Below are 11972 nucleotides of genomic sequence, written 5' to 3'. Positions count from 1 at the left end.
TTATTATTTGGAATAGTCTGCTAATTGAAACAATTTTTTATTTATTTATTTTTATTTATTTCTTTTATTCTTTGTTTCTTTCTTTTGACTGGATACATTTTCAATATAAAAGTACTGTTCTCCCAAATGGTTTTTTTTTAACAAGGTTAAGAACAGGAGCTCAATTAAATTTAACATAATCATAATACAAAAATTATTAGTTGGCATTCAATGTATAATCATCTACTAGTATACGTTTATTGCAAGTGTTGCTTTTTCTTTTATTAGCTTTTGCTTTCATATTTATTATATTACATTGTATATTGTGTCCATTTATTAACAGTTTTTGTCAATTCAATGCTTTGGATAGGTGTTGCTTAATTATAATTAACATCATGCTAAACGTATTTTCTTATTAGGAAAACTGTAGTTTGTCCAATCATCGATGTCATAAGCGATGATAATTTTGGCTACCATGCCGGTTCAGATTTGACATACGGTGGCTTTAACTGGAAACTGAACTTCAGATGGTATGGCGTACCACAACGAGAAAATGAGAGGAGAAAAGGAGATCGCACTTTACCTTTGAGGTATGTTGATTTTTTTAGTCATTTTAATTTAGAACCACGTAAAATAAGCTTCTTTGTAGGCAAGAGGTTATGCTAATGCAATTGACCCTTCAAAAGGAATACTAATGATTATGGAATAATAATAATAATATTGATAATATTTATTTGTCATTTCACTATAAATATATGGCCAATAAAAGCCAAACAAATAAAGCACTTTTACCACCAAATTTAAAAATTATTCTATTCTGCAGTAATGTACAACTCCGGGGAAAGACATGATCAAACAAACAGTGGCAGCTCTACAATACATTTTCGGGGGGTGGCGGGGTGGCAGGGCCTAAGCTGTCCGACAGGAAGACTTGAGCTTGTATGCTTGGGGAGGGTTTGGGAGGGAAATTTCCCCCTCCCAAATAAGATTTGTTTTTAATAGGGGCCTCTGGATGGCCGGAAATGGCACTCTACACTGTGAAAGTCATGTTTTGGCTTTGTATATGCCTATTTTTAAATGTCTAGCCCCACTCTCAGAGAGAGAAAGAGAGAGGGCTTATACTATGATTTTGAGGGAATTTTGAAGTCAAAATATTTCGGGAAATATGTGAAATGTTAGTCTAGTTGGTAGCGATAATGTACGTTTTAAAGTCGTGGTGCCAATGTACAGTCCGTGTGACCAGTACCACAGTACACGGTACAGGTATCTCCATGGTGCGAATAAACGAATCAGTTTTGGCCTACAGGAAATGTAAGCTATCTTTATGGATTCCAAACTAATCACAAGTTGACATGAAGTCAAAACCTTGATTAGGTAGCGTGTATCGCGGTAACTATGCAGCCATTTTGTTTTGTAGAGTGTCTACCAGTTTTCTATTCGACTGGTCTTCTTCGTTAAGTAGGATATTACCACTGCGCATATGGGCGTGGTTTAATGAAGAACGACCAGTCGAATACAGCCATTCTTTACGAAATTAGGCCTAAGGCGTAGAATGTGTCATTATTTAGAGATAATTTTTTTTTGTATACATACTTATTAAATGTAATTTTACTCTGTTTCAAAAGGAAAACTTTTCGTTAAGGCTGAATTTAGAGAAATTGCCCTTTAAACTTGGTGAATTTTCACCCTTTTAATGCAGCATCGGCCTATGCTAAGCTAGGTAGGCTAGCTTAAGGGCTAGGAGGATAGGGCTTTCTGTCTGGCAAATGTGTTTGTGTTACCATACTATTAGGGCCTATTGTACAATGGTTGTTCATTGGCTTCTGTTGTATGTTTTAAAAGTATTGCATTTAAATATGTTTAGTTTAAAGTCACAAAAACAGGAATTCTGTTATTTTTACAAATTCAATAAGTATATTCATCTTGATCTATAATAAATGTGAATCAAAGGCAAAAACCCATCTGGAATAGAAAAGAAAAGTGTTGGGGTCATACTGTACAATGGTTGTTCATTGGCTTCTATTGTATATTTCAAAAGTATTGTATTTAAATTTGTTTAGTCAAGTCAAGTGTGGTAGCCCAGTAATTGGAAATTGATTCATCAATCATTATCTCTTTAAAAAGTATTTTTAGTATGCATTCTATGGAAATGTAATCATTCTAACCCACGAATATCGGATGGTGTCTCTCTTTTTAACTACGGAAATAATAGCAAATGGCATAAATGGCCAGCCACGAGAAAAGAAGGTTTTTTTTTTGTTCAAGCTGGTAACTGTCACTGGGAGATTTTTTTATATACTGTAGAGTAGTAGATCTCTACTATAATACTGCATGCTGCATACAAACATGATTACAAATTATGACTCTATGTTTTAATGTTCAATATGTGTAACAACACACCATATGACCACACCATCTCCCACCGACAACATTCAAACGTTATAGATAAATAAAAATCTGTCTTTATTCTGAATACTTAATCGATTTACATCGTTCTTCCATAGGGTCCCGTTAACAGTTAAAAACATGTTTAGAATATGAAATAAAATTTAAAGAAATTGTTTGAAAAAAAAACTGAAATTGGTATACACAAGAAGCAAAAAGAAATAGTTTTAAATTAAATCAAATATTTCAATAAAAGTTAAAGAATTTAATGAATTCCATGTATCTAGTGGAAGATTTTTCCAAAGGTTAACCAAGTGATATTTGAATGTTTTTTCCCAAATTTTTTGCCATTGTCAATGCTCTCGTTTTTTGGTCCGACTATTCAACGAGCTTGGCTGGAGGGGGGGGGGGCTTGACTTGTCCCATGGGGGCGCTTAAGCCTCCTTAATGTTGAACGTAATAACCATAATAGTTAATGATATGGTTCTACCAAAACGTTTAAGTTATAAGTTCTTCTTAAAGGAAAAATAATAATGCAGCTAAGGCGCTATGCAATTTTGGTCAAGCAAAAATTGCATGTAATATAATAGTTAATAATAGAATAATAATAGAATCAATTTCTTTTGGAATTTTGTTATAAATTTCAAACACATATTGATTAACAGATATTTACTATAACATAAAATTTTCTTATTAATATTTTTATTTTTTTCAATTGTCTATTATTTTTGCAATCGCCACATTGTAGCATAGGCTGTGCGTTCACTCATGTATGCAAGGCACCAAAATGACTACCCAGCAGCTTCATATGTTGCAACTCTCTTTAAATACTGTAGGAACTCTAACCATAACCATACCTCCACCAGCTGGGAAAGTAATTAAATATGCATGATACTAATTTTATATTTCCAAAATTGTTTGGAGTATATGATCCCTTCCCATGATAGATTACATTCACAGGGTGCCCCTAAGCCAAAACCTCAAAAAATGGATAAATTGTGTTTTTTTGAAACACGACAGACTGTGTAGATTGCTGGTTTCAATGTAAAAATGTAAGATTATATATTTGAATCACAGAAAATCACAAATTTATTGATGAGATTTTATTTTTCAGGTCACCAACAATGGCTGGAGGTCTTTTTGCAATTGATAAGAGTTACTTTGAGGAGATAGGAACTTATGATTCTGGAATGGATGTCTGGGGAGGAGAGAACCTAGAAATTTCATTTAGGGTGAGATTTATTGTGCTATAGCACAGGTGGTTTTAAGTTGGGGGTGGGGTGTTAGGGGTCAGGCTGGCCTGGACAATTATAATCCAAAGTAACGATCCTTGTTATCTAAGTACTATTTTAAATGTTAAGGCACTTGAATATGCATAATTTATCAACGCAGTTTTTGCACAGCGGTTGCAGGTCAGCTTCTGTAACCATGAAGTCAGGGGTTCGATCCCTTGCTTGTGTCTTTGGGCAAGGCACTTTACCTACAGTTGTCTTTCTGCGCCCAGGAGTACAAGTGGGAACCTGGTAGGTTTAAACACAAAATGCGCTGATTACTATCTGCAATATAACAAATTTCTTCCGATGGAGCTGAGTATGGGTTCAATATGTGTTTGATCCAATGACCAGGGGTAATATTGTGATGGCTTTGTTGGAATTAAGTGCTATATGATTTGTAGCACAAAAACTAATAATTTCACATCCAACTGTAGAGGGTGACAGATCAATTTTATCAAAGCACTAAACTTCTATTCTCTGTTTTCAGATATGGATGTGTGGAGGTGTATTGGAAATAGTTACTTGTTCACATGTTGGACATGTGTTCAGAAAATCTACCCCTTATACTTTCCCTGGAGGCACTGGTAAAATTATTAATCGTAATAATCAGAGACTAGCAGAGGTGTGGATGGATCAATATAAAAACTTTTATTATAAAATGAATCCAGGTAATTATAGAAAAACTCATTTTAAGGCAATTTTTTTCTGCTCTTAATGCCCGGCGGTCGTTGGCCAGTGCAATTCTATGAAGAACGCAGCATCACAATGCGCATGCAATGGATTGTTTTTAATGTTGATACGTTCAGACTGCCTTCGACAATTAGCAGACAGCGTCATGTCGTCCAGAGGTCACAGGGAATAGAGTTGGTTTGCTGGCTGACGGTTGCAGTGTGTATCCATCTTAACACTACAGCCAATGTCTATTAAGGGAACAGTCTTATTAAGGGAACACCCCTATTAAAAAGTCAGCAGGGCCACTTTCTGAGCATGCCAAAACTTCTATTAATGTTTTTTTAATTCTAACACAACAAATACGCTTTAGGAAAACTGCATGTTCCTTCTGGGCAATGTTTGACTTACGGTATGGCTTGGTAATTTGTCCAATAGAGAATTCTCTTTATACTAAATAGTTTTTTTTTGTATGTGGTTAAACAAATTGAATGATAGACGGATTCCATCAAAACTTTTTTCATTTTCAGGTGTTCGTAAAACAGAATATGGAGATGTTACATTCCGAAAAGAATTAAGAAATAAACTAAAATGTAAATCATTTGATTGGTTCTTGGAAAATATTTACCAAGAATCACAATTCCGACTGAATGTACAGATGATTGGTGAGGTAAGCAATGACTATTATTATTGGTTCCTATGCTGTAAAGCAATAAGAACCTTTGCAATCGTGCTTACATGTGTTTCCGTGCATCTGTGACACGGACGTCATCAAGTTCGTCAAAAGTTTGCAAACTAGCGAACTTGAATTTATGAACATGAAAACGTATGAATTTTTGCATACATGTAGTATTGGTCATGTAATTGTACTTTATTGCTTGAAAACACTATTGGATACACAAGAACTGTATCCCCACCCCACTTTTTTCCAAGACTCAGAATAATCTGTCGTCAATGGTAGAGTGAATTATTTTGATAGGAGCCAAATCCAGTTATTTGACCTTTACAATTGATAATTAGACTCTAGGGAATGTACCAAATATACAATGACTACTGCTTTAGATTAGAGGACATTAAAAAGTCCCTAACATTTTCTACCTGAATTAAGAATTTCAAAAATATATTTTGAGTTCTCTTTAAAGAAAAGTGCTGGATTTGTTTTGTTTGTTTTCCTTATTTGCATTTACATGCATCATTACAAATATTATAATATTAAACTAAAATGGCTGCATAAGGACATCAGCCCCATAAAGAGGTCTGGTTTGTAGTGTGGAGAAATTGAAGAATGGTGGGTGCAGCAATGGTACTCAAAAATTTGTTTAGTGTTTTACCATCTCAACCTTATCATTCAGTATATATTTTATGAACCATACATGGTTGATAATAGTAGTGATCAGTGGCGGATCCAGGAATTCAAAATAGAGGGGGCCCGAGGAGGTAATTTCACAGATGGAGGATCTATACCACCTCATGCAGTCTCCCACCATATTTAGGACTGAGGTAAAAAAATATTGTGGCCGAGATTGCACTCTTAGAATTAAAATTTAAATATAATTTTTTTATATCTCCATTAAAAAAATTTTAAACAATTTGGTGGGCCCAGGCCAGCTGTGCTCCCTTGAATCTGCCACTGGTAATAATGATATAAATATCAATAATTAATACAGGTAATATAAATATTATATATATATATATATATAATATTTATATTATTATTTATATTTATAATTTATTTATTCACACAAATCGGTGAAAGGAAGTCAAAAATAGCTTGCGCTAATCGAAGTTTGACTCCAAATCTCACAATACATAATATTTTTTTAAAATATCAAACATAACAAAATTAAACATTACTTCTTAATTAAAAATTAACCAAAGTTTAATTCCAAATTATATATTTATATATATATATATATATTTTTTTTTTTATATATATATATAATATATAATATATATATGTATATGTATATATATCTGGATATATATATGTTGATTGATATATAATATATATGAATAATCATTTGTTTACTTTTCATTGTAGATTAGAAATGGTGAAACATCTCAATGTTTAGATAGTATGGGACGGAAAGAGCATGATAAAATAGGCATTTTCAAATGTCACGGCCAGGGAGGAAATCAGGTATGTAGCAATTCTTATATTTTTTTTTTGTTATTATTAGTATTATTTCCACACTATATGAATTTGTTTTTTAATAATGTTTTTTTATCAATAATAGATCGTCCACACCTTGGCAGTCTAAGTCATATACGAATGTTGTATTTTAAATGTTTTTGGTATAAAATATATAAAAAAGAAAAACAAAACAATGTGGTTTTCGCTCTTATAGTGAGCTACAAGTTGATGAAATTTTTGCATAGATTTTACTTCCATCTGTCCTGAATTTTCTAGATCACTTTCTAATAAGGTTTCTTCTACCTAAGTCCTTTGAACTACAGTATTACATGTCTTTCTCTTGACTTCTGAATCTTCTCATAATTTTCTTTTCATCATACCTCTTGGTTTTCAAATAACTGACTAGACTTTTTTTCATATATTCTTTTATTATTTTTTCCTCCACTATGTCTCTTTACCTTATATAAATTCCTTTATTACAGTTTTTTCTTCTTAAATGATTTTCCTCTCTTCATAAACAGTACCATATTTGTAGGATACTTATTACAGTACTTAGTGTTTCTCAGGGGCCTACTAAATATATGCTTAATAATTCCCTCTCAATTGAGATATTTTGGATCACTAGAAGTGTGATTATCCACCCCCCCCCCCTTAGGATTAGTCCACAAAGCCACTCACTAGGGGTGAGCATTTAATTGGGCCCATGCATCAGTGACTGGTCTTCATCACAGGCCATACAAGGGAACAGAAGAAACAAAAACAGGGATGGGGAGAATGTGCTCACTCACCTGTACAGTCAATAACAAATTTGCTTTTTGAACATGAAATTTTTTTTTTATCAGCTTTGTAACACATTTTTTTTCTCACCATAGATATTTGCACTTAGCCATACGAATGAATTGAAACATGATGATTTGTGTATAGACTCATCAAAGGATTCCAATTACAAAGATATTATTCTGTTTAAATGTCATGGTAAACGTGGGAATCAAGAGTGGCTATACAAGGATGATGTAAGTATGCATGGGATGTAACAAAATCATCATTTTTCATTGCTGGAAATGCAGCACAGCGTAACATCACAGAGTGTAGTACTGCAAGATGTCCAACACTCTGGGTTTTGTTGGAACGCAATTCCTCTCAAAAAAATAACTATCATGAAGTAAAGGGCGTCCTTCAAAATACTGTGGTAGTACATTGCGTGTGCATACAAAATCATGGCAGTTGGACCTCTTGCATATTCTTTGGTAAAATGCAGGAACAGAAATGTTGCTTGGTGGTTAGGATGCTTGCCTTCCAATCCCACGGTGCTGGGTTCAATTCCTGTCAGTGTTTCAGGATTTTTTTTCTCATGACCAAAACAACTCCACTCTCTAAACCTTGTATTGAGATTTATTTTGTGTAAAGCATCGTGTGTGTATTGTCTTGTGAAAGGTGAAGTCGCCCACAAGTAGGACAGTGATATATTTGCTATTGACAATTCTTGGTGCATTTGTTGTGTGCCTAAATAAATATTTAAAAATATATGATATCATGGCTGAAAACTAAAGGTGCAAAGCATGGTCATGGCATTCCCCTAATGAATAGAATAACTGCACTTCCTGAAATACATCAGTTAAATTTACTTATTTGTTTTTCTTTTTATAATAAAATAGACTTTTGCCAGGCTTTGGTTTTCAATTCCGTTTTTAGCACATTCTCCAAGTTTGATAAGCTATTAAATACAGGGACGTAGCCAGGATTTTGAAAGGGGGGATGAGCCGTTATACGAATTATGTAGGACCCTGTGGGGGGTCCAGGGGACAAGCCCCTGGAAAGTAGCCCACTCTGAATGTTTTTAGGGCTGTTCTGAGATGATAAAGTAAAAATTGCAATAAACGCATTATAGATAATATTAGTAAGCCTAACAATAATTATATAAAACTCAACAGTGGTGGATCCAGGAATTCAACAGAGAGGTGAACCAGGGAGGGACTTTTACAAATTGAGGAACCACCACCTCAGCACCACCATGGGTGGGGCTGAGGTGCAAAAATTTTAGGAAATAGTATCTCTAGATGGCCAGAAATGACACTTTTATATAGTAAATTTCATCATCATCACATCACCATTATATAGTCAAAATAAAAACAAATTTCTCATAATCTTTTATCAGAGATCTACTTGAATATCCAAGACAACTTAGGCCTAAACTATAGCTTACTAAGCTTTAACTATACTATAATAATTGTGATCAACAAATCACAACTTACAGTACTTTTCACCTTTAGCACAATTTTCTTCACTTTTTAATATTATTAATATTATTATCTATTATCACCATCGTCATCATCATTATTGTCATCATCATAATTATTATTATTATTACTACTAGTAGTACTGTAGTATTAAAACAAAACTTTATAGAGCTTGTAAAACATTTCTGTATCTGAAAGACCTGGCCTGGGACTTATGGATTTAAGATTTTTTTAAATCATGCTTAAGTCTAGGTGTTGTTATAGTAGGCATATGTACAGGTATAACGTGTGCTGATGCATATTTACATAAATTAGAAATATTTATTTTGAGTGATCCTTGGAAAGAATTTGTATCTAGCAAGAACAAGCTTTAAAATTTTAACACTGTGTACAAAGGGGGAAACCGCGGCTCCCACGGCTTCCTCCCCCCTCCCTTGTATACGTCCCTGATTAAATATTCTGTTTGATGCAAGAGGGACTTGTTATGGTAATTTAAATAGAATTTTTATTTGTTTGTTTGTCTGGGTTCAACTATTTGTATTGTTTCATTTTTGTTTCATTCTTTTTTTTTTTTTTCAAAGTCACATGCAGAAATTGATAATTTCCATTTATAATAACACCCCTTTTTTAAAATTATTTATTTACAGACTAAAGAGATTGTGCATCGTCCTACTTCTCTATGCCTTGATAAAGCACCGCCAGGTAAAGACGCTCCTACCTTGAACAATTGCGATGGATCGCTACACCAAACATGGAACCTGGTTGAAATTGATCTCACAGCACCTATACGATAACCAACAATTGTATAATTTAAAAATATAAGTCTTTTTATAAGTAATTTTCTTATCCAAATCAATATAATGTTAAGGGGCAATCTTGAGTTTTGATATGTATTACTTCCCAAGTTGTGTATTAAAAGTCAATTTCCTCTTTATTTGTAATAGACAACGTTGATTATTATAATTGATGTATGAATTGGACGAAATATTTCAATATTACAGTTATACATAATTTAAAACGTGGGATGTCATAGCACTTATACTGAAGTCTTTATGCATTATACTTGTACACACTAACAATTCTATGTATTATAATATGTTAATGCATTAATAATAGAGCCAAGCATTTGGTGTGTTTAAGACAATCTAGCAGCTGGTCAGAGAATCATGATATGTGATGGGATAATAATAATAGCTATCACTCAAACTGAGTATGATGTATCTTAATGCCGGCAGTGTTTCATATGGGAGTGGAGACCAATTCTGTGCATACATGTCCTACCATACTTCTCACAGTGAAGTAAACTTGTGGGGTTGTTTTGTGAAGGTGCTTGACGCCACTTTCTCTGAGAGATATGTGACGTTGGACTATTGATGATTCAACAGCCATTGCAGAATCCTTAACTTTGCGCCTCCATATAATTCTATCAACAGCATAAATCTCCAAGGAGTCAGTGTCCATGCCACATAACTTTAGGTGATGGGATAGCACAGCTGTAAACAAATAGTTTAGGGGTGAAGCTTATATATTTAACGGTGGAGCTTACAATATGTATGATTGGAAGCGTTGGTTTTAACGTGACTTACATTAAGTCTGCAAATAAGCAGACTGCCTCTGTAAACCAGAGTGTGTAATTATTTATTTCATTATCTAATATGCAGATTATCTGAAGCATTTTCATTTTAAAAATTACTCAAACATTCCTTGTCTTGTTTGTATTATGCTTCAAGAGCAATGTTAGAAGTGTCTATTCAGTCTTTGTTCTTTCTTAATTTTGGAGTGTTGCCTGGCATATACTCTGTCAAATTGTTGTCTGTGAGTCACATAAAGTTTCTTCATAGTTACATCAAGCATTGGACTTTGTTAAATATCATATGTAGATGTAGGTGCCGTTCTTCAAAAAAGGTCTCAAACAGATTGCCTGTCCGTGGCTGTTGGCAGTTGAGCTAGCTCTACTTCACAAAAGTCTGATGAAAGCTTTAGAAATGTCTTGTGGACAGTGATATACTTTAGTCTGACGATGTTCTGTTTGTTTTTCAGACATGTTTTACTCCATGTACATGATCATTGTCTGTCTGTCAGTGGCTGTTGGAAGTACAGTATAGCAGTGCTCCACTTCAGTGTTATCTAACTTATTCTGTCTGTCTATATTGAATGCTAACAGTGCTCTGCTTCATCAAAATCTGATCAAACAAATAAGCTGTTTGTCCATGGAAGTCCTGTCTAGGCTATCAAATTTTATTTGACAAAAACATGTGACATGCATAAATATGGTCATGATGACATTACATCATGACGATATATAGGCACATCATGACTATATATGGGCACATCATGTCTACATATTGGCATTTTTTGTCAAATTCAATTTGACATGTCTGGATAGAGTTTTATTATTTTTTTAAAATCTGTCTGTTGCTGTAGAAGTCTGGCAATGCTCTGTCTTCATCAAAGTCTGACCAACCATTTTCTGTTTGTCTGTGACTGTTGGAATTCTAACAGTGTTCTGCTTCTTCAAAGTTTTATGTTTGCCTATGGCTGTTAGAAGTCTGAAAATCTACTTCAAAGTTTTATCAGAAGGTTTTATGTCTCTCCATGGCTGTTGGACAGTCTAATCAGACATTGTATGTTTAGTCTGACAGACAAACATCTGATAAGTGTATGCTTGGCTTTAGAAGCTTTAATTATAGTAAGTCACATGAATTTTTTTTTTCAACATTCAATAATTTTAGAATGTTTGAAACCGTGTATTTTTTTTATTTTGAATGAATCAGTCATGTTTTATTTATGGCAACCATTTTGATACTGTAATAGTCATCCACTTTCTGGAATGCATTATGTATGATATTGTTCCAAATGTTTTCATTGAGTTTTGAGTCAGGGTTTGATTATCAAACTAGAAATCAGCCTAAATTCGTCTTAAGTCCATTTTTTTGCTTAAGTCAAATTTATCCATATTGCTTAGCTTAAAAATTGCTTTAAATTAGAAAGTCGATTGTACGTTGGCACCATATAAGACGATTTTTAAGCCAAGATTTTGCTAAGATTGGGTAATAAATCAGCTTAAGATATTAGGGACATCTTAACTTTTTCTTGACTTAAGACATTTGCTAAGCTGAGATTGATAAATCCCAGGCCAGGTCTATGCAGTATACTGGTTAGGTTTTGCTTTATACACCTATGCTGGTACAGTAACATACACACACATACATACATGTAGTGCTTTTCAATTTATTCAATTTTGATATTTAATTATACTTTACATTAATGATTAACTGTTATAGTTATTAGAGC

The 11972-nt window shown here is 33.6% G+C and overlaps 1 protein-coding gene across 1 annotated transcript; it reads left to right on the top strand.

Annotated features, from left to right (window-relative positions):
• Nucleotides 1-402: 402 nt before the first annotated feature.
• Nucleotides 403-9612, top strand: LOC117120508 (polypeptide N-acetylgalactosaminyltransferase 13-like). The gene is made up of 7 exons (XM_033265519.1): nt 403-569; nt 3479-3596; nt 4126-4306; nt 4838-4977; nt 6349-6447; nt 7314-7454; nt 9326-9612. The coding sequence occupies exons 2-7, from the start codon at nt 3489-3491 to the stop codon at nt 9470-9472; spliced, it is 816 nt and encodes a 271-aa protein (XP_033121410.1). The 5' UTR covers nt 403-569; nt 3479-3488; the 3' UTR covers nt 9473-9612.
• Nucleotides 9613-11972: the final 2360 nt, after the last annotated feature.

Source organism: Anneissia japonica, unplaced genomic scaffold, assembly GCF_011630105.1.
Source record: "Anneissia japonica isolate Jap-2015-1 unplaced genomic scaffold, ASM1163010v1 scaffold1524_len114575_cov127, whole genome shotgun sequence".
Classification (NCBI taxonomy): Eukaryota; Metazoa; Echinodermata; class Crinoidea; order Comatulida; family Comatulidae; genus Anneissia; species Anneissia japonica.
Note: the sequence above shows the minus strand (reverse complement) of the source record. Positions and strands in the feature narration are given on the sequence as shown.

Coding starts and splice junctions, on each gene's coding strand:
- LOC117120508 (XM_033265519.1), top strand. CDS start 3,489: ATGGCTGGAGGTCTTTTTGCAATTGATAAGAGTTACTTTGAGGAGATA. Junction 3,597..4,125: donor ACCTAGAAATTTCATTTAGG/GTGAGATTTATT, acceptor CTCTGTTTTCAG/ATATGGATGTGTGGAGGTGT. Junction 7,455..9,325: donor AGTGGCTATACAAGGATGAT/GTAAGTATGCAT, acceptor ATTTATTTACAG/ACTAAAGAGATTGTGCATCG.